Raw genomic sequence first — 22,319 nt, 5'->3', positions numbered from 1 at the left:
ACAGTCAGTAAGTGGCTACACTTAATGTGTGTGTGTGTGTGTGTGTGTGTGTGTGTGTTCATACCTCTTTCTGGAGTTTTTTGAGCTGTTCCTCCATGGTTTCAATTTCCTGCTTGTAATCCAGAATCTGATCACCTTTATCTTCCCTAAATAACACAAAACGAAAGCCTCAGCTCCTCTGTAATATCATTCTAAATGGATACATTCATCATATTAATAAACATTGAATCAAAACAGTGAAATTACAAACAGTATCAGGAAAAACACACACACACACACACACTCACAGTTGCTGTTTAAAGTGCCGTAGCTTGGCCCTGCTGTCTGCAAGTTGCAGCGTCACACCCTGGGGTGTCTCCTCGCCGCGGCCACCCAGGGGTGCCGTGGTCGGCTCAGTGTGGGCCTCCCGCTCCCGACGCAGCTCTGCTATCCTCTAGGAGGGAGGGAGGGAGGGAGAGAGGGGGGAGGTGGAAGGGTGAGAGATGCAGCAAGGAGAGATTTGGATGTGAGAGGAGGGATGAGAGGAAAGGAAAGGAAAGAAGGAAAGGAGAGGAGAGGAATAGAAAAGATTTGTTTCCCAACAAAATGATAAATCTTATGTTTCAGCTTAATTAACACTAAATGAATTTCTAAATGGTATCTATGAGGTTAAAAAATTCAAATGAAGGAACGTGTGTCTTCAGGACTTCATTTCATCAATAGGAAATATGAAAATTTGAATTTCATATCTTCTAAAGCTCAGGTCTCTTATGCAGACTGCAGCTGTGGGTTTAGAATATCACCCGTCCATCCATCCATGCCTTTAGGTCCCGGTCAAACCTCATCATCCTCTGTTATTATATCAGAAGATTGTTCATACTGATACTGGACAGGAGCGAATCCAGTGAAAGGGCATCTATGTGTATTTCATTTCATATTTCATGTGCATGAGTCCTAAAGAGTCTCATAAACGAGGCTTACAGATGAATTCCCCACTCTGTATTTTATGAAGACGATTTATGAAGACATGATTTAGCTGTGATCAAACTCAGGGTTTATTTATTATGCATGTCCTGTGTTTCTGTTTGTTTATCTGTGTCAGATAAAATTAATGTTGTTTTGAAATCATTATGAGGGCCATAACATGGATGACAAAGTGTATTTACAGCATTAAAAAGCTTAGATGAACACAGAGTAACATGGGAGTCCAATCACAATTATCACATCATTTAAACGTGTGCATACACACACTACCTCCAGCTGTGTGTCTCTCTGGGCCAGCATGCTTTGGATTTGTTTGGCCATGGAGCTGAACACCAGCTGTAGCTCCACCCCTTCCACCTCTACAAGCTCCTCCCACTGCAGTGGCAGCACCATATGTGGATCCTGAGTCACCTGAAGCAAACACACATCATAAGGTTCCTCTGATGAGCTCTGTGTGCGTCTTGGAAACCTGACACAACATGACAGATTTGAGGACACTTGATCCCATCTTTCAGCAGTGTGAGGCTTTGGGTGCCAGAGCAGATTTGTGTGTTTATGATGGAAACACACTTCGCACATTTACTGGGAATGTGTCCATTAGAGAAATGTGCCCAAAAATGCCTGACTGATGCAAAACTAATGATCATGTAAACAGTTTGTAATGTCCTCAGGTGGAGGCATATGAATGTCAAGCAGGGGGTGGAGGACCACCTCTCACCTCTGTGATTTATGAGTGTGAGCAAGCTGGTGGCACAAAATGGCTGGTGGGCAACATACTGTTACTGTAATTCATACACACTGATATGCAACATGCTGTTATAGTAATGCGATTGACGGGGGGTAATGCACAAAAAAAGAATTTGGCATTTATGCTCAATTTCAGAATACAATTTGAGAAAGTAGCAGAAATAATACGAGGGCGAGAGAATGAAGTGAGAGAGGTGGAGGCTGTGGGTGTAATGGCAGCGACAAGGAGCACCTCTTGGTCCTTGAGGAGCTTCTAGCAAGCTGAGTGACAAGTGGCTCATTTTCAAACATACCTGAAGCACCAAGAAAAGGTAAAGAGAGCTGACTCAGATCACTCAATGAAGCAAGGCTGCATTAAATCATGCGTAATAATCCGAACCTGCCTGTGTGTGATCATTAAATCTGCATTGGAACATACTGCACCTGCTGTATGCAGCTGGCAATGGCTGCCTGGGTCTCAATGTCCAGAGACTGGATCTGCTGAATGAACGTCTCCTTGTTCTCACACTGCAAACACACAGGAGATGAGTCAGTAGTGAGTTGATTTTGTTTATTTTTAAGGAGATTCTGTTGATTTTGTTTCTAGTTTCATTTGAATTTCATAGAAACCTTGAATGACATATTGTTACTTCCAACAAGGATATGGTGTTATCACTCATGTTTGTTTGTTTGTCTCTTCTCTCTCAGGATATCACAAAAGGTTATTGACAGATTTCCATCACGATCCAGGGAAGAAGTCTGCCTGATGGTGGCGCTGTAATTACTCCTTCTATGTCATATCATTAGAATCAAAATTCTTCATTTGCCTGGATTGCTGAATTATACAATATCAGACTTTGCATCGTCTATTGCCTGCGATGAAGATTGAACCGTCGACAATTGGAATTAAAGTCATTCAGTTTCTCAAGAGTGAATTTCTTCAACTCGGTTGTTTCTGAGGCTTCCAACATGACAAAAATAGAATTGGATAAACCCTGTGAGGATAAAATGTCCGTACAGTTAAGTATTTGTCAACAGGTTCGGCTCAGTGCATCAAGCGCTGGCTTCAGTATCGAGCCCATGATGGTCAACCCCTATAGTGTCCATGTGAGCGTGTGATCACCTGCACAGCGCATCCAAGCAAGAGCAGCAGCAGACGCCTGAGCTCTTCCACGGCTGCCTCTGAGGACACGGGAATAACTGTCATCATCATCATTATCATCATCATCATCTTCCCCCCACACCACCATCCTCCCTATCATTATCACCTTAATGTGTTCCAGAGATAGCAGAGATATGGACTCGTAAAAAAAAGTATAATTGCTTTCTCTGTAGCCGCTGAAAGACGTGGCACTGCTATTATCATTTTGTTATCTTGTACCTGTTAGGGGGTCCTGCCCAAGAATGGCAACATTTGGGAGAGGCATCAGTACCAGCTGCTGTAGGTCCTCCTGAAGAAAAGGAAAGAACGAATCAGGTTACGCGGGGGCAAAGAATCCTCATGCGATCAGCCGGCTAGTCCTGTCTGTCTGCCCGCAGCGGCCAAGCTTTCCGCCAGGCTGCTGCCGTTTGTACTGCAAACAAAAAAACGAAATCAGACAAGAGTGGAGGAGTCGTGTTTGTTCTTCAAGGTCATGAAGGCCTCTGTGAGGGCGGCTCGCTGTGATTTCTCTTTTGTCACTCCAGGGATTTTTAAGGTAACTGAAAAAAGACATGTGTCTGGTTTTCGGAGGTCGTATTTTCACGCCTGCCTGCTGTTTGGTGGGATTACTGAATAAGTTATTAACCTACTTTGATGAAACTTGGTGGAAAGGTGAAGCTCGGCCCAGGAAAGAGCCCAGGGCACCACGGACAATTCTAAAAATGATTCCTGAAAACTGCGTGAGCCATTTTTTGTCATAGTTCAGTCATAGTTTGTCATTGTTCATCCCACTGTAAACATTAAATGGAGGGAAATTGGTCTGTAGATACATTCTAAAACTGCAGTTTCCTAGGACTAAAAAGCAATTAGGTCCTGTTATAGTTGTAGTAATGTATCTCTATTTAGCATTGTTAGAGGATTCTTTTCTTGCTGACTCAAAGGGGCAAATAAAATATAAGAATTAAAAGATATTTCCATTTTTAAAAAGCACTAAAAGTCAGATCTAGCCTCTGTTAGTCTGGCATATTTGTGTACACACTATTATTATGACAAAAAAGCAATTAGGTCTATTATAATTATAAGTTATCAGTCATTGATCTCTATTTTGGCCACAACTTTGGCGACAGCAGTTAATTATCAACATATCAAAGTCACAAATGATTGCAATTCCTGTCATACAAAGAGATTACAAACTACAAACTACTTACTCACATTAAAAACAAAGGAAATGAGATAAATGAATAAAACCTTTGTTCTATTAAACTGGACTTTGGTGAGTTCATTACCGTTATCCCCTCTAAGCGAGCAGACACTGGTGCACTTGAACGTCTCTGACACACACACATACACACACACGCGTGCTTGCAGTATCGTCTTTCCGATCTCGCAGAGATCTATTGACAGAGTCTGAACGATGTTGAATCCAGCAGACGCCTCAGTTTCTAGCCATTAAAAGGACTGTTTGTCATCTGGATGTGCAGAGTTTTGCTGCTTCTCTGCAGCCACCCACCATGCAGCAAATGGGTAAACTTTAATCTTAGCTTTTTAACTCCAAACAGAACAAAAGCATTTTCCAACTAATAAGCCTTTTTTTTTTTTTGTCGAAAACACTCATACACAGATTTTGGCGAGCTCCTCTCCCAACTGCTCTCAAAGCCTGTTCACATTCCTCCTCCTATCCAACGCAAAATCACCAGAGCACGGACTGAAGTAATTTACAAGTCTCTTCTGTTTAATTTATAAACTCTACAGCGAAAAAGGCAACGGACCATGAGAGGAACCTGCTTTCCCAACCCATCAGACGGCTTTGGAAACAAGGACATGTGCATGCAGCCTGAAGTTCCTGCTCCCTCAGGGAATAGCAGGTGTTAAACACTGCACCGAAGTGTTGGTCACCTCCTGTACAGCAGCTGGTTCAGGAGCACAGACACACAAAAGACTCTTGTTGTTGTTGTTGTCTGGCTCGTATTTGCTCGATTGCTCCTTTTCTACAAGGAGAGGACGCAAAAGTGAGATATCAACATTATTTATCATCCTTCCAATTGTCTCTGCTGTGCTGTGATACTTGAGCGTACGAATGCTGTCCAGGCTTCTCTCTCCCTGGAGGTCAACGTCATGAGGAATTAGAACATTTGCCACTGACACTCTAGTAAATGAGAAGGAATTAGCCTCCATCCCTTGATAAATCTTCCTCTGAAAATAATCTACTGCTTAAAATTGGGAGGAAACCGGAATTCAAACCATCTGCTGTCTTTTCCAAATATCATTTCTCTCTCTTTGATTCTACTTTTGTTGGACTAATGACTGTTCTTCGTTGTTGCAGTCATGTTCCTTAAATGATTCTCAATGATTTTGGCAGCTCAGCACAGCAGGGTCATCATTTCTGGGTTTTTTTTAAATATGAATCAATAGTCTGCTTGATCGATTCATTCATTCAGTGGGATTTATTTGGGCTCTCTTGCTTTTAGTTTTTTTCGATAAAATAGAATACAATAGAACAGAAACAATGGCTTCTCCTGTCTAACACCCTTTGAGCATATCCCTCTTCAACTCGCTTTGTATTCACATCCATGCATCTCCACAAACACCACGGCGGCTGCATTAGAGAAGCCGAGGTCACAGCAGAGTAAATTAGGCCTCGCCGGGCTGCAGGCTGCTGCGAGCCGAACACTTAGCGCGTCCTCGTCCATGTATATACACACAGAAGAAAGCATCGGCGGTGACGCTCTGCCTGCTCTGAGATCACCTGGTGACTTTGCTTCTGGAATACACCGACTGAACCAGCGTCCCAATTATCACTGGTGTCTTGTGTTCCTCTGTGCTTTCAAGGGACACAAGTGATTCACTGAAAATTAGGAAGTGAAACCTGAAACGCTCGTGTTCTTGTGTCGTGTTGTGTTGTGTTGTGCGATGAGCTAAGCGACGCATGTTCAGTCCACCTAACTCGCATTTGGTTCTAAAGTTTCTTAACAGAGCACGGATGCGTGTGAATCATCATTAAGCTGGATGGTATCATTTCCCCAAATGCCCTCAAGACTTTTAACACAGATAATAAAATGTCTGAGCTATTTGTCCTTTATTCCTTTATTAAGGAAATCACATCTGAAAACGCAGGTCACAGCCCTTTCATTCTTCTCGCTCCATTTGCCCGACCGTAAGCACACACACATCTACAGAGGATAGGAAAAAAGAATCTCTGGATCTTCCTCTCTGACTCCTCCACTTTCTTGCGAATGTGCCGTCGCCCCCCCACGCACACTTCAGACTTTTTCCAATATCCTGAGGAGACATATTCATGTGTCGAGAATGATAGTTGAGCTTTGCTTCACTCCTCTTTTTGTCCTCTGTTTTTACTACCTTACAGCAAGACAACTGCCTCCTTGGCCCTCCACCATCACCCTCTCTCCCTGCCATTTGTTGTGGCCCTGAGTCATGATTTAGAGGAATATTTCAGCTTTTTACAAGCCTTTTCTATTTATAATGAGCTGGGAGTCATTTCAGCCCATCCACAAAAACCCATTACACCAGTGTTTCACAGATGCTGCTTTGTTAGCACTGCAAGTAAACGGGAGCACGAAGCATTCTCTAAAACAACCACGACTCACCGCAGTGTACAGTGTATTATGTCGGAGGGTTGGTGATTTTATGTCATATGCTGTATAATGTCACGAGTTTTAACAGCACCGCAAGATCCAATTACACTTTTTTTGGAGGTTTCACTTTGCTATAGTAAAAGCAAACTGATTTGATCCTTTAAAATGCATAATGTTCCGAGTAAAAGGCAAAGAAAAAAGTTGTAAGATGATTATTTTCTCTTGCTGACTCAAAGGGGCCAATGAAATATAAGCATTCAAAGAGATATTTCCATTTTTAAAAAAGCACTGAAACTTAATAAGTCAGATCCAGCCTCTTCTTGGTAAGCTGAACATGATTGCAAATGGTTCTGTATTTGTTCTGTTTTACTGTACGGCTTATTTGTGTTGCAATGCAAAACTGTTTATCTGTACTGGATGGGATTTGAGTTGGATTAGAGCTGCGTGAAGGGAAACATCTCATCACGCAGAAACGAACAAAAAGAATTAGGAAGCTCTCTTGATAAAGTCGTTTCAAGTCGATTTGGTGGAATCGATGCTTTGCTTAAGTTTTTTCTGAAGTTGAAAATCGATTTCCGTTTCCGCATTTCTTCTACTGTTTCTTAACATTTTAGTTTACTAAATGTTACGCTGCCTCCAAGTGGACACGTAAAATAGAGCGTACAATTTGGCATAGGCTTACTTGGGGTTGAAATTTTTTACGCCATGGCGACACAAAAACTCCAAAACAAACAAAAGACCTGAGACAATTTTGCTGTTAGTATCAACAATCGCCTTCTCGTCTCTTTTGTTTTAAGTAACATATTATTTACCAGTCATCCATTCACTTGGCTTGATGTTGAGTATGTCAGGCTTATGACTTGCACTCGTTGGGTAAATTCTGATTTCTGGGTCTTGTTTTTTCATGCTGTACTGTAACTGTTGCACAGTAATTTCCCTCGGGATAATAAAATTTCATCTTATCTTATCGCTGCTTTATTTTAAAACAATGGAAACTGCTGGAAACAGGCTTCGTCAGTGCAGCTAAGATGAATCTGTGAGGTGACACATTCTCTCTGGGTTTGTTACTCTATGTGACCTTTAATATAACAGTAAGGGGAGACATTTTACATTCGCTGTTCAGTGTCATTAAAATCACCGCAAAAACTTAGAGTGGATGTAATTAAATTAAATATAAATTCTATGCAGCAGTGGAAGTCCTGTGCAGTCTCTTCTCACATCCCCCTGAGCCTCCTCCTGCTCCCTGGGAGCCTCACGTACCTGGTAGAAAGCTCGGAGATGACGATTTAAAATGGAGAAGTTCTGGACTCTCAGCATGTAATCGTCTCGGTCGCTGTCGTACAGCCGCTCCACCTTGGGATTCGGGTCTCTGGCAGAAACAGAAACAGACAGAAACGGTGTGTGTTTGCTGCATCTTCATCAATCAGACTTTTCAGATGAGAAAATGTTATGCACGGGAGCATTTGCGGGGAAGGTGATTACAGTTTTAATGAGCCGGAGGCAGGCGGTGAGAATTCTCATGTAGTCATTTGTTGAAATAATGGGACTCGGGTCAAATGAATACGTTTCCCAGTAAATGCGCCGTTTGTACTGTAATGTAATGTGATGTTGTGATTGTTTTTAATTCATCCTGTATCTGAGCAACCTGACATCATAAGTACTGTTCATCAAATTTGCTTTAATATTCCCTGGTCTGTTGGCACTTTAAGCTGGTGCAAGGTTGCAAAGCAATGAAGCATAAACATCCATCAATCTTACATAACCCTCATGACCTCATTGAGGAAAACCCCATTGGTAAGCTTGAGGTAGTGTTCCCGCGTTCCCTGGGAGACGGAATTCACTTCCATGTACTGGCTGTAGAGAGGGAAGCTGTCCTCCTGCTCCAGCATCCTCTCAAACAGCTGAACCTAGGAGGAGGGAGGGGAGGCGTTATTCGTGTGGATGTGAGTGTATACGGGTTGACAAAAGAAAATGAAGACAGAGAGAAGCAGAGATTGGGTACAGAGAGACACAGGGAGAGGTGAAAACATTTTTACACAGGAAGCCATTTGAGTCTGTGCACCTGTCTGGACAGGTGGGATCTGTGCTCTCACACTGGGAAGCACTTCACAGTGACAGGCAGCCAGGAAGGACCGCAGCCAAGGTCTGTTGCTGCTAAGATGAGCCGTGCCAATGCAAACTGCAATATAATGAGGTTTATTCCCAACCGCACCTTCTAAAATCTGCACTGCTGGTAAACAAAATAACGAGCCGGAGCCGGTTCGACCCATGACGGGCGGCAGAATAGTAGGACACCCTGTGTAACGTAGCAAACAGGGTGCCAGGCAATGGGCTGGTAGGAGAGCGTGTCCTTCAGTTTAAGAGACGGGGCGAAAGCTCTCGTGTCACTGCATATCTGCCTTGGTGAGGAGCCCCTGGGCAGGTTAGTGAACCTCTACCAGCTGCAGGGATACCAGTCTGACCTGTGACCTCTGAAAGGGGCAACAGAGGAGGCAAGAGAATTCCCCTACAGCAGGGTTAAATACATTATCTCATTATATGATAAACAAAAAGTGTTCATTGAGCAGAAAAATCTTGGCACTAGATTGTTTTCTTGTAAACCAGCTGGAAATGAAGTCTGTTACAAAAGCAACAATTCTAATCTGATTTGAGATCTTATCCGATACAACAAATCGGAACCTTATGAGCTATTGTATCAGACTGCACTCGGCTGTTCAGATGTGCCTAATAAAGCAGTAACTCAGTTTAAAAGTAGTGAAAACAACTTCCCCGAGAGCTGTTTTTGGCCTTCGAGTCTGCCTGTAACAAAATCCTCTGCAGATTTGAGTAAATCTCTCACTTAAATACACTTTAAATATCTTTTGTTTGTATCATTTTCAACACAGATAGAAAACAAGGAGGCAGAAGTGTCAGATTTGAGAGAACATGGCTGATCATGGGGAGACAGGGGAAGCTGGCAAAAAGGGGGAAGTTGGTTTGTGGTTGTTTGTTTGTCTTTATACACACAAAGCGACGAAAAAGAGACAATATGTTTTTTATCTGTTTATTCCACCGCTACTTTTATATGCTGGGGCGAAAGGAACAGGAAGGCAAAATAGACTGAGAGGCATTATTTTTGGGGGGAAAGTGCAGAGGATAATATAGAGTTAACTTTCACTTTATCTGAACCGAGCAGCAGTGGCCCACAGAGGCAGATTTCATCCACTATAAAATCTTGTTTATTTCTAACCCCCAATCTCTGCCCTCTGCAAATGAGGAACTTGCCAGTAACTGAGAGTGATAAATGATAAATGACGTACCCATTGCGCCAGCGCACTTTCCATGAATTCTTCTATTATCTCCATTATGTTAGAGTCCATCGATGAGCTGTGAAACACTACAAGGCAATTAAAAAATATAATACCAGCTCAGTTTTTTGATGAATCGAAAGGAGAGAATCCATCTTGCGTTAAGTGAAGTAGTTTGACATTTGGTGCGGCCCTTCTCCTCCCCCTCCCCCTCGCTGTCTCTTCCTCTCTGTCAACTTCGTTTCATTGCAAAACCGCAAACCGGAATTTACGAAACGCACATGTTGCGTTTTTTTCTTTTTAGAGGCGTCATTATACACACACGCACACATATACACGAAACAGAAACATGCACGTCACACAATGATGGAAAATATGCTAATTAATTAATTAATTTACAGTAGCATTCAGTTTAAATTGCTGATAAATTTTTAGATCCTTTAATTTTTGCACGTAAAAATGTGTGTATTATTGTTACTGTCGTGTTAATGTTTTATAAGTGAAGAACGTGTACATACGGAAATATTGCAAAAATAAATAGAAATAGGAGTAGAAACATACATGGACATAGGAATAACAAATTCTACAGGTAGATTTGTGTGGGTTAATGCTGTACAGATGACAGCATTGTGGCGGTGACAGGCTTCAGGTCTTCCATGAAGTTACACTCAAATTTAAAAGCTGTGCAATGGTGGCTCCTGGTGGTTAAGTATTGAACTGCAGTTTTGTGTTTTTTAATCACGACTACATTTTAATAACGTCCATTAACGTAGCTCTAATTAATGTTTTCTCATGTTATTTTGCTTTAATATTCAGTATCAGATTTTGATTTTTCACATTACACAAACAGGCACAGTTTACTTTAAGGGAGAAAACTTTCAATTCAACATATGTATGTATATATATGCATGTATATATTTATCATTTTTATGACTGCTGACAGCGTTCCTCCTCTGTCTGTTATAAACATCAACAACAATAAGCAACAGTCACAGTAAATTACCTTGTGATAAGGTTTTATTCAAAAAGAATGAACACGCGGTGGAGGTGCCTAAACTGAGACAGATTACCAATATTCTTTACAAATAAAAATGAGTAAAAGATTATTCCTTCTGTAAAATAATCACTGTTGTTGTTTATCAGTGTGCTGATTCTGTCCGACAGTTGTCTTCCTGTCAGTGTGCTGATAATGCTTGTGCAGCAGTCCTTGGATTAACCACACAAGGATTATCAGATTGTTTCAGACAAGATGATAGCTGCCTCATGTAGGACACCACACACACACACACACACACACACACACACACACACACACACACACACACACACACACACACACACACACACACGCACTTAATCCAGTTCCCATTCTCTGTAGTTAGATAACTCATACTCAGTTGATTAACTTGTTCATTTTATTATTTGTACAAAAGGAAGCCGACGCTACAAAGCAGTTAAAAACTTCTATCTTTAATATATATCGTCTTTGCCATTTTAACATATGCATTTCATTGCCAATCAAAACAAATTCTGCATCTAGTTGTGAAATATATAATACATTGCACATGGCATAGCTGTTTGAATCATGTGGTTATTAAATTGTGGCCTTGTATTTGCCTGTAGTGAATGTCTGATGTATGTTTGTAAACTACAGCCATTTAGTACCAATGTGCTCTACTATAGTTACAACAAATATGACATGCACAGAGGAGATGTTTGTTTTGGTGTCTGTGCAGACCTTGATAAGATTCCACATGTGTCGCCTTGTTTCGACCATGTGCAAGGGAGCTGCAGCTGCTGTATTGGTGGAGCTAATATGTCAAACCCAACAGGTGTTCTATTCTGCCACCAGCCAGATCTCCGACACTTCCCTCCTGCTTCCCTTGCTCCTCAGCACATATTTGGTGGCGTTTTCCTCTAGCTGGAAGGAGCGGGGTCAGCGGCCTTCTCGGTGGCGTCGCCTGCCTTATCAGCGGCCGCAGCCGCCTCGGGCTCAACCTCTCCGAACTTTAGCATCTTGAGGATGTTGGTTTTGAAGTCTTCCAAAGTTTCCTTCACGCCCTTCTCTAAGAGATACCCCTCACTGTCCCCTTCTTTGTCCTCAAGACTCATGGCTGCTTCCACCGCTGTCTGCAGGAACCGCAGGCTCACAAACACAGATACCTGCACAGAAAGAAACAGCAATCCCAGATTCAACTTAACACACGGTCTTGTGGATTGATACACATCTATTTTGGCTATGACTTGAAGAGAAGCTCCAACTGCGTTTTCTTTCCTAAAGTTATAAGCAATCAAAAAGAATCATAGTGGTTAGGAGTGTCAGTGTAAAATCAGGCGTGTTGCAGAATCTCCCTTTGTGAATGATGATATGCTAAAGGCTTACAAACGTGAAGATGTGGCAATAAAGAGTCGGGAAAGCAGAGAAAGTGGCAGGACAAAAATATCCTGGTCTTTTATTACAACAGTTATCTCTCCTCTTTGGTCTGATCTTTCAAAACAAAATAAATCCCTGCCTGTTTCTTTGTGCCAAGAGTAAACATTTCAGCCTGAGAGATTTTATCCACTGCTCAGCTTGAGGCCTTGACAGCTCTTCACGCGTCGCCCTGGTTGCCTGTTACGGCCGTATAGAAACGCTATCACGCCGAGCTGCTGCGTTACAATGTATAGATTGTTTGATTAGCCGCAGGCACGTGTAATGACACTCAGTTAACCATGTGTATGAGCCGCTGTCCTTGCCTGCGGCTGAAGAGGCTGAACCATCGATGTTGTTTGGCAAAGAGATGAAAGTGTAGCTTTGATTAAAGGACTGAACACAGAAAAGACAGAAATCAATGTGCTTCAGCTGTGTTTTCCTTTGGTCGGCTGTCATGGATCAATTGTCAACCGGTGTTTAAATTCTTTATATGTTAATGTCAGGGTTGATTACGAACAAATGTAGAAACACCTGATTAAGGAAATTGCACTCGTTAACTTAAAACTTCATTGTGTGCTTGTGCCTTTTACTGCAGGCACTTAAACAATCAAAACAGCTTTATTTTAACGCAATTATATAATGAGTTTAGTGTCATTCAGGCTAGAATGCAACCTACCTGTACAAGGAGAACAGACAGCACAAAGGGACCGGTTGAATCCAACATTTCCATGTAGTAATCAGTCAGTGCCTCCCTACAGCCGCGGGGGTGCAGGTTGAGTTCCTCTGTTTGGTACTCGTAGTTGTAGTGAGCGTTGTTGTCAATCAGGCGCCTCTGCAGGCAGGGCCGCGGGGAGGCCGGGTTGCAGCAGCTGAATGGAACGCCGTCCAGCAGGTAACGGCCGTCCACATTGCTCCGAATGCGACTGCGGGGAGAAAGTCAGGAGGGACGGCGGGAGGAAGAGATGGAATAGATTGATTACAAACAGAGAGGTGGTGAAGGGGGCTGAATGTGAAAGGAGAGGAGAGGAAGATGAGGTTGAGGTTTTCTATTTTATTCACATTTGATAATAATATTTTAGGAGGTGAGTGGCATTAGTTTGTAACATTAAAGCCTAAATCGTGGCTCAACACACATATTGACCAAACCTTCTCTTTCCTCATTCCCCCCCACTTATTCCACCTCGAAATAATCTTTCTTTTGCTGCCATATTACTAATAATGCATTCAGTCATTCACTTTGTTTTTCACTCACTCCTTGACTTCCTTAGAAGTGAAATCCAGGTATCTGTTGCTGACCCACTGAACTTCAAACCAATCCCTGTAGTTGTTGTTGCCACAGCAACGAAACTCCATCTGCAGACGGTCAATGGTCTCTTTCTGGAAGCAACGCCCGGGCACGTCTGTGTCCTTGTAGAAACGAATGCCATTCCTCAGGCCCACCTAGGAGTGAAGGAAGAAGAAGAAGAATGAAGGGAAGTAATGTGTTCACGGGCGCCTGTTTTTCTCAGACATCTGTTCATTGAAATCTATTCTGTTTGAAGGCCTTGTTTGTGAAATGATTTCTATTTGTTCTTTATTCCACTTGTACCTATTCTCTAACTTATCCTTGTGCACTTCTGCTTATAGGTATCCTTATTTTCTCCAAACTCCACTGCTTTCATTGCATTTTAATCATTTGGGTGACACCTTTAGCCCGAGCAGGTCACTCTGAACAGGTTTTGCTATAAGTTTTGTTCAATTTCTGCGTGACCCCACCTTGAGGGACTCCTCCAGGCGTCCCTGCAGGCCATAGCTGAGGATCACAACCGAGATGAGAAGATTACAGAGAACTGGCACAACCATATACCAGGCCAGCAAGAACGGCTTCCACGGCGGGAAGCGATTTGCATCCAGGGCGTCCTGACACACTCGGCTGGCAATCCAATTAGCTGCAATGGAGGCCAGGCCCACCATCATCAGGATGTTGGGCACAATATGGATCTCTGAGTTGTCCATCACCTGAGCAAAGGAGGAGTCAGAATGATGACATCATAAGTGCGGAACATAACCAGCAGCAGGTCACTTAGTCATTTCCTGTAGTCACTTTATCAGGCAATAATCCAGCGTTCAATTAGCCTTATCTAGTGCTACAATGACTTTGGCTACTAAGAAATTCAATTTGCTGCTGATCTGTTGAACACAAAGGCCACAGTTGAAAGATAACAGAAAAGTTAATTAAATGCCATAGTCGCAGCAAAAGTCAATTAGGAGTTTATTATTGGCTGAGTTTTCAAAAGCCTCTGACACTGAGACGCCATTTACACACTGTTGTTGAGAGCATAAACCACATTGAAGTATCTCTAACATTTCTTTCCTAAAATGCGTGCAGCCAGGTTTAAATCATACACAAGACAAATAAAATCTGCTTTTGAACGCTGTTGGAGAGGGAATCATGTCATATCACGTGAATAGTCTATGAGTTTGTTATTGTTTTGTATACACAATCTAAAATTAAGCCAAGAATGTTATGCATTTCATTTCCTCTCTGAGTTGGTGCCATATGTTAGCAATGTATACACTAATTCCATTATGCATTCAGTAATGCTTTGCTACATAACCAAGAGGAAATCCAATCAGGCTCTCTCATTGCGTATCAATACAGATCTGCATGCATGCATTTAACGCCTGCAGCTTTCCGCTTCAGCCCATTGAATATCAATGTTTCCAACCTGTCTAAATCTGACAATCTGTGATCAAATAAGCCTTGAACAGATATTTGCAAATGTCACGACCTTCATGTAATGGTCACATGTTATCCAAATTCAATAAGCCATTCAATACCAATCACAGCTATATTAAATAAATATTAAATGTATGTTGTGTTTGCATTGGTCAAAACAAATCTAAATAAAAGTGTGCACTGACTTCTGTGTGTGTGTGTGTGTGTGTGTGTGTGTGTGTGTGTGTGCGCTACCTCAGCCCTACGAAGCAGCTCTAACTTTAGGTAGACCCCCAAACAGAAGGTCAAGACCCCGCACATCACTTCCAGCCAAGACAGCAGCCACAAGCCTTGGGCCAGACGCACCCGCCGCTGCTGGGTGAACTTCATCTTCATCAGTGCCATGGCTCACTAGCATGCACCGGTCGACAGGTAGGAGACAGAAGAGAAGAAAACGTGGAGGAAGAGGGGTTGAGGGGGGCTGGACAGAGTTGAAGAGGAGAATAAGAGGAATGAGTGAATTGTGGGTCAATCCAGAAGTGGCCAAGATGCAGGTGGAATATGAACAAACCCTTCAATGGCGGTCAAGAGAGGGCAGCTTCAAATTGGTTGCATAGATGGTGCTGCAGGCCCGGCGCTTGTATGCGTTGGTGAGTAATTAAGCAGGTTGAGCTGATTTAAGGTGTTCCAGGTGGAGGGGATAAGCAGGTAGATCCTGTAGGTGGTGAAGGGCGCAATCGACCTCAGAGGATAATCAAGACGTAATAATAAAAATAGACCCCAAAATGATTCTTTAGAGTCGACTTCCTTATGTTACTACCTTAGAAAATGCGGGAAAATGGTTGAGTAATGAATTTCGGAAGATGAGATATTTCCTTTTTCCAGTGATGAAAAGTTTCCCCGCTCACTCTGTCATCGCCCCCTCGTCAAGATTAAACCGCTGATTTCCTCCTTTTTGCTGTAGAGTTGTCCTTTGATGGCACCCCTCTGGATCCGTGCATGTGCGGCGCCCCCCTAAACCGCTGCACCCATGGTTGGAGGACACGCAGACTGGCCAAAGTCGAGGGTTTGGAGCCCTAATCCCGCCCGACATAGACCCTGGGATCCTATTAAGGGCCAGGGCCAATGGGAAAGCAGGCCAGTGTCTGATCAGCAAACTTATTCTGATGAAGGGTTATGACAGGTGGATTTATCTGATAGCTCTCAGCATAGGTAGTGAGACTGAGGATGCTTGAGAGGGGAATGATACGTGACAATATTGATATCTGAGGGTAAATGTCATGAAAGATTGTAACTGGAAAGCGGCCCTCTGATTTCTTATCAACATTACGGAAAATACTCAATGTCTGATAAGGTAAAGGTGCGTGACAAAGCAAACATCCTCAAAGGTCCCATGTTTACAATGAGAACGTAAATCTCTATCATGGCCTTGATCCAGTCTCAAATAAGGAATCATTATATTTGCGTCAACACTCCATTCAAAGTTCATTAATCTGTGTCAATTTAACAAAAATGTTTGGTGTACAGTAAATAACAGCAAATAACTACAAAACACTGCATGCAGCCCAGATATGAAATGAATTCCCGGGTTGGTGTGAGGCCGGGTCACACAGGGTTAGTTCATGGAAAGTGAAAGTAAGTGAGTGGGGAACAGAGTTAGGCCTGTGGTGGATTATGAACACAGCGAGGGAGACTTGTGTGGGGTCGGTTCAATAGGATTAAGCCTTAAGAGTTAAGAGTGTCATGATAAGTGTTTATGACAGCTTGTTGTAGGTTTAAGCTGGTGTGATATTAATGAGCACGGGAAAGAGAAAACGACCAACACATGAACCTAATGATTACTAATGATTTCTGTGATCCCCTGACTTTATCTCCACTGCCAGATCCTGACTGGCTCTCCTTTTATAGCTCCCCTTGCTCTTAATGTCCACGGATTCACCAGAAAGGTCTACATCTCATGGTCAGGTGGACATTAAGCAAATTCATCTTTTCCCTGAGGTCAAGTTGTCTAAAAATAATCAACACACTTCTGTAATGTAGTACTTTTTTTATTGATAAAACAAGAAATGATGCTACATTTAACCCTAACCCTAACTCTAACCCAAGAGTACACAAGTAAACAGATTAGAATCCTTAATGTTAACATAATGTTGCTTAAGCACTACTCATTTATTACAATAACTACACATGATTACACCTTAAATGTCCTACAATTACACACTTCGCATAGGGAGACAGCTAGCGGCAAATATTCCACATCATATATAGATTTATATTCAGTTAACATCTACACGAATATCTGCATATACAGTAATGTTAAATATTGGATTATCTGCAAACCTCTGAGTCACTCGTCTGCTTCTAACTTAAAGGTTTAACACAGGTATTTTCTCCTATTTTAAATATTATATCCAGTATATATATATACATTTTAAATATTATGATTTTTCACATCAACTTGACTCTGATGTCATTGGCAGTGCTGGTATGCGTGGACTTCAAGTGGAAGACAAATTGTGTTTGGGGTTAGCTATAAATACATTTATTCGCTGTAATTCTTGTGTGTGTGTGTGTGTGTGTGTGTGTGTGTGTGTGTGTGTGTGTGTGCTTGTGTGTGCTTTTGTGTGTGTGCTGTAACTGTGTGTGCTTTCTTCACTTTGAGACATTGCTCTCCGCTTCTTTCTCTTGCTTATCAAAATTGCTCGACACCCCACCGATAATGCCAAATGTATATATAGTTTATTCTATCCTGGTGTTAACACTTTCTCACTCCTGCCCACCCTCCCGCTCTCTCCCACCACCAGGCTCCTTATGGGTGTGCAGCTGCTGCATGAAATCATCCAAGATCTGCTGTGCTGACACAGAGGTCGCAACCATGGCGTCCTGCTCTGAGTCAGCACCTCCCCTCCCCTCCCTGCTGTCAGCACACACACAGGCCTGGTGGAGGTTTGGAAGAGTGTCGGCGCTGTTAGTGCCATGGGGAGGGAGCTGTTGATCCGGGTAGGGCAGCTGTGGAGTGACAGCAGGACTAGCAGACATTGTCTTACAGAGAGCTGTGCTAATGTCAGCCAGTGACCAAGGGGGCCTTGGGCTGAACTCGTGTTGGTTTTCAGTGTCTGTATTCGGCCCTCCCTGCTTCCACGGCATGAATGCTGTAAGCCTCTGCAGACCGGCGTTGGGTTTCGTTAACCAATCGTGTGCCACTTCTTCTTTTTTGGGAGTGAGGGGTTGGCGGTCTAATTGCGGCGAAACAGCAGAGTATCTGACTGAAGCAGCAGCAGGCTTTAGAAACGTTTGCGTCGCCTCAGCAGAGTCGAAGTGCTTCTCCACTAACTCCTTTATCAAACATGGCACCTGGGGAAGAGATATCAAACACAAAACACTACCATGGCCTCTGAACCTGAAATGACGATAATCAGAGAAGGATACTTAAAGAATCATACATGATGCAACGCTTTTGAAGCCGATTTAAATCAACATTGTGTTTATCTGTGGGTGTGGGTGCAAGAACGCCTGCATGTATTTGAGCCAGCAGAGGGCACTGTGCTCACATTGATGTTCTCCAGGGTTGCAATGGTTCTGTGGGCATCCTGCAGCTCTGTGCTTAGCTGAGTCACACGGTTAAGCAGACGTGTCCTCTCACTGCTCAGACTCTCTGACTACACACAGAGAGAGAGAGAGAGAGAAAGAGAGAGAGAGAGAGAGAGAGAGAGAGAGAATGAGAATAGAATAAAACATGACAGCAACTAGTTAGTGAGCTGCGAGTGCAGGTCAGATCTGAACCTTCTTACCGCTGTGTGCAGATTCTCCCCCAGCAGGTTGTTGGCCTGTCGGCTCCCTGTGTGTGTCTCCAGTAGGCTATAACAAGACAAAATAAAAACATGTTTTTATATACCCATAAAAACTGGAGATGTGTTCAATTAAGTGCTAAAAGAGTTATGATAACAATACACCTCCCCATCTCTCACTGCGTCCTAATGTCTGTGGAGTTAATAAACAGAAACCAGAAACCCTGACGCAACAAAATGGAGCCCGGTGGAAGTCGACCATTTGCTCCTGTTGCTGCTATCTGTTAAAGGTATGTGTGGTATGCGCCTGGTTGGTAGCAGCAGTTGGTTGGTGATGAATACAGATCAGACAGGGCCTGAGTCGATACAAGAGTGCACTCACAGAGGAGGACTGAGGGACAGGACAGATGCTTCGGGCGTCTGTCACTGTTGGCATGTGAAATGGGTCAAAGCAAAACTTCCAAACAGCCACACAAACAAAGGAACAAATGAGAAGTCGTCGCTTATCATCCATGAGACGTGTTGGTTTTTATTGATTACCAGACGGTGTGACGTGATGTGTGCGTGCCAAGAAGGAAACATTTTTCCACTCAAACCTCAGACTTGTGTGTTTATCTGTCGCATCACAGTCTGAGTTGTATGAGCATATAATGCTGATCCGTCATGTCTCGTGTTTTGTCCTTATCCTGTCGGCGGGCTAACCTTTTATATTTTGCTTTGACGTGGCTGAGCTCGTCTCTGGTCCTCTGTAACTCCACTTCCAGGCTCTCAATGCACACCACTGTCCTCAGCAAGTTCTGCTGAAGGTCTGCATTCTCAACCTGAAGTGCCCTGAAAGCAGAGAAATCATGGACGTGGATATTTGAAAGGACATTATTGAGATTATAAACTCCTCATGCGGTTGAGTAAATTAATTATTAGTATGTGTCCATGATAAGGGAGGGCTGTTATTATTATAATAACAGACCTCCCTTATGATGTAAAATCTATTATCATATAACTTGGTTATGTAACTATATAAGCTAAGCAGAGAGAGAGAGAGAGAGAGAGAGAGAGAGAGGGAGGGGGGGGGGGGGGGAGAGAGAGAGAGAGAGAGAGAGAGAGAGAGAGAGAGAGAGAAGGTGAAACAGGATGAGACAGACAGAAAAGTGATACTTAGTTGAAAATTGAGACACACTTACTGGAGTTGGTCGGCCTCACACGGCGTGTCCTAAAATAGGAACAATTAAAAAAAGAAGGGTAATGGAAATGTGAGCAGTCATATCTGGCAGCATTTTCATTTGTCACATGCAGGTCGCTGTTATTTTCCATTGTGCCCTGGGTGAAAGCCTGACTGCAGCCTCATCAGAGCCATCTCATGCCATCCTGACAGATTGAATAAACTATCAATGCAATTGATTTGCTCTGTGAAGCTAAACTACAGTCTGGATTTTACATTTTCCCTTCATATGTGTGTGTATGAGTGTGAGTGTGAGTGTGTGTGTGTGTGTGTGTGTGTGTGTGTGTGTGTGTGTGTGTGTGTGTGTGTGTGTGTGTGTGTGTGTGTTTGTGTGTGAGTGTGCGTGTGCGTGTGTGTGTGTGTGTTTGTGTGCGTGTGCGCAATGTTACTTAACCGTATGTTAACTTGACAATGCACTAACAAATGGTTAACTTATCACATGGTGTTTATCAGTGCATGGGAGCAGATAATTACATAAGAGCAACGTGATGTGAGCTCAACCAACACAGATTCTTGCACAGTGTGAGCACGAGTGTGTGCCACGGAGTTTTGGTTGCTATGGAGATGCTTTTTCACTCTCTCTGTCTATATCTGCCTGCATTATCACTGCAAAAACCATCCGTCTTATCAAGTCAATCAGCCCTATAATCAGCTTTCACCACATAATTTTGCCCCTCTGTTGCAGTTTTGAGAAATTTAATTTGGAGGTATATCATTGTTTTGCTTATGTGATGACAGTGATATTTTTAAAAGATGACATTTCTGGAGCCCTCTAGCTTCCCTGTGATAAACAGCTCTGTCCTGTGCTGCATTGGTGATGCGTGACTCAGCTCCCAGCACACAGTGTCTGACTGATCCTACAAAGCCGGTGACTCAGCAGCATAGTCTGCAACAGAGGAGCAGTACTCCATTTGGTAATGCTCACCCTGGTCTGGCAACAAGCTCCAAACTCATAATGGTGGAGTTGCAGCATAGCTATAAACAGTGTAAAAGTGTGAGAGATGTTTGAGGCATGTACAGTCTATCTATGTCATGTCAAAAAGGTCATCTTACCCTATGTTGTTTACATTGGCCCACGTATGCCGTGTCTGCATGGTGTTCTGGGCTGTGACTGGCAGCTGTGAAGTCTGTGTCTCCGGCCCTGGATGAATCGGATTTGCTGGATGAAGACTCAGATCCGTGGCCTGCTCCTGCAAACTGGGTTGGGTGTGTGCAGGAGTTGTTAGGCCCTGGAGGATCGGGTTGATGTTGATGGAAGTAATGTGGATGTGGCTCTGGAGGTGAGAGGTGGGAGGCAGGGGGTTGCTGTTTGTATCGGTGGCGCTGCTCAGGTGGGTTAGGTTCAGGTTTAGTGATGAGACATCTTCCATATCTGTCCCTGGGGCCTTTAGTAGGTGATGGTGTCCTGTCTTTATTGCTGCTTTCATAGGGAGCGTTGTGACTGATAGGATGGGGGAAACGGTGAGGTGGGGGACTGCCAGCTCCACAGGAAGTTAGTTTGTCCGGAGTGGAGAGGTTGGAGTGTTTCTGGGAATGTGGCCGACGCTTGCTGCGAACAGCTTCCTCCGGGCGAGGGTGCTGCCCCCTCTCCTCCCCTGAGCTGTGCTTCTTGGGCGGGAGCTGAGGCTTGACTGGCTCAGCTGGAACAGACGTCTTCCCACATGTTTTACTGTTCACCCCCAAGATGCTGAGGTCTGACGGACTTATAACCTGTTTTGTAATCTCATCCAAGAAGGCCGAGAACTGCAACTTTGTCTGCAGAATATTCTTCCTGCCGTGCTCTACCTCAGCCTGTGTAGCCTGCTTCCCCTTACCACTATTTGCATTTTGTCCTTTAGCGACTCTGGGGGACAGCACCTCCATCGATTTAGCCTTACGGATGTCTAAAGGTGGCTCCCTGTTCTTGAGGATCCCTTTGCTAGGTAGTTGGCTGGAGGACACTGCTCTTTTGGGACCCATGGAAACCCCAGGCAGAATGTCCTCCTCACTGAAAACCAGGCTTCGGCTCAAGTTGGATGTTTGATACAGAGGTCCATAGTCCATCTGATGCGATGTGTCCCTGTCCTCACCAAGATCGCTTTCATTACTTTCCAGGAGGCCTTCATCACTTCGGCTGTGGCCCCGATGAAGAGAGGACAAACTTTGCTGTTCCTTCTGTTGTGATTTCCCACGTCTGGGATTTCCCGCATCTCCATGTTTGACAGTGACAAAGACGATGGGCTCATTGCCATCATCCTCCCGGAAATCTCTGCGCACATCTGGGATGTTAGAGCAGGATAAGGAATGGTGCTGCCGCTCATCATCACGAAGAAAGACGGGATCGTTTTCATTCCCCTCTGTATACCAGAAAGAGGAGGAGGAAGACGAGGACGAAGACAAAGAAGAGGAGGCCCTAGACAGAGTTACAGGTGTGTGGTGGTCGTATAGAATCTCCTCTTCCTTGGCATGATGATGTCGCTGAGGGTGAGGAGGATGGTGGACATTGTGGTGC

At 43.5% G+C, this 22,319-nt stretch overlaps 2 protein-coding genes across 3 annotated transcripts in view; both read right to left on the bottom strand.

The window, feature by feature from the left end:
- Positions 1 to 9,933, bottom strand: part of ccdc88b (coiled-coil domain containing 88B) — a 28,022-nt gene extending 18,089 nt beyond the window's left edge. For both annotated transcript variants that reach the window (XM_076159541.1, XM_076159542.1), the window contains exons 1-9: positions 9,723 to 9,933; positions 8,182 to 8,330; positions 7,684 to 7,792; positions 3,071 to 3,140; positions 2,813 to 2,871; positions 2,134 to 2,217; positions 1,234 to 1,374; positions 288 to 433; positions 65 to 146 (exon numbers count right to left, since the gene is read on the bottom strand). In XM_076159541.1, the coding sequence (XP_076015656.1) occupies positions 65 to 146; positions 288 to 433; positions 1,234 to 1,374; positions 2,134 to 2,217; positions 2,813 to 2,871; positions 3,071 to 3,140; positions 7,684 to 7,792; positions 8,182 to 8,330; positions 9,723 to 9,782 (900 nt within the window). In that variant the 5' untranslated portion in view covers positions 9,783 to 9,933. The remainder of the gene's footprint in view (positions 1 to 64; positions 147 to 287; positions 434 to 1,233; positions 1,375 to 2,133; positions 2,218 to 2,812; positions 2,872 to 3,070; positions 3,141 to 7,683; positions 7,793 to 8,181; positions 8,331 to 9,722) is intronic.
- Positions 9,934 to 11,627: 1,694 nt separating this feature from the next.
- On the bottom strand, positions 11,628 to 15,226 carry rom1b (retinal outer segment membrane protein 1b). The gene is made up of 5 exons (XM_076159518.1): positions 15,077 to 15,226; positions 13,879 to 14,121; positions 13,376 to 13,563; positions 12,800 to 13,046; positions 11,628 to 11,873 (listed from the first exon to the last, which is right to left on the bottom strand). Exons 1-5 carry the CDS (start codon positions 15,224 to 15,226, stop codon positions 11,628 to 11,630), a joined length of 1,074 nt encoding a protein of 357 aa, XP_076015633.1.
- Between the last annotated feature and the right edge of the window lie 7,093 nt (positions 15,227 to 22,319).

This window comes from Genypterus blacodes, unplaced genomic scaffold (genome assembly GCF_046128005.1).
Source record: "Genypterus blacodes isolate CSIRO-AG114 ecotype Tasmania unplaced genomic scaffold, CSIRO-AGI_Gbla_v1 ptg000098l_1, whole genome shotgun sequence".
Lineage (NCBI taxonomy): Eukaryota > Metazoa > Chordata > Actinopteri > Ophidiiformes > Ophidiidae > Genypterus > Genypterus blacodes.
Note: the sequence above shows the minus strand (reverse complement) of the source record. Positions and strands in the feature narration are given on the sequence as shown.

Bases quoted from the DNA above. Each gene is read 5' to 3' on its own strand.
- rom1b (XM_076159518.1), bottom strand. From the start codon at position 15,226: ATGGCACTGATGAAGATGAAGTTCACCCAGCAGCGGCGGGTGCGTCTG. The intron at 13,564-13,878 runs GTGGGGTCACGC...CTTCACTCCTAG, and splicing joins GCCTGGAGGAGTCCCTCAAG to GTGGGCCTGAGGAATGGCAT. The intron at 13,047-13,375 runs GTGAGTGAAAAA...TTCTCCCCGCAG, and splicing joins ACTTCTAAGGAAGTCAAGGA to TCGCATTCGGAGCAATGTGG.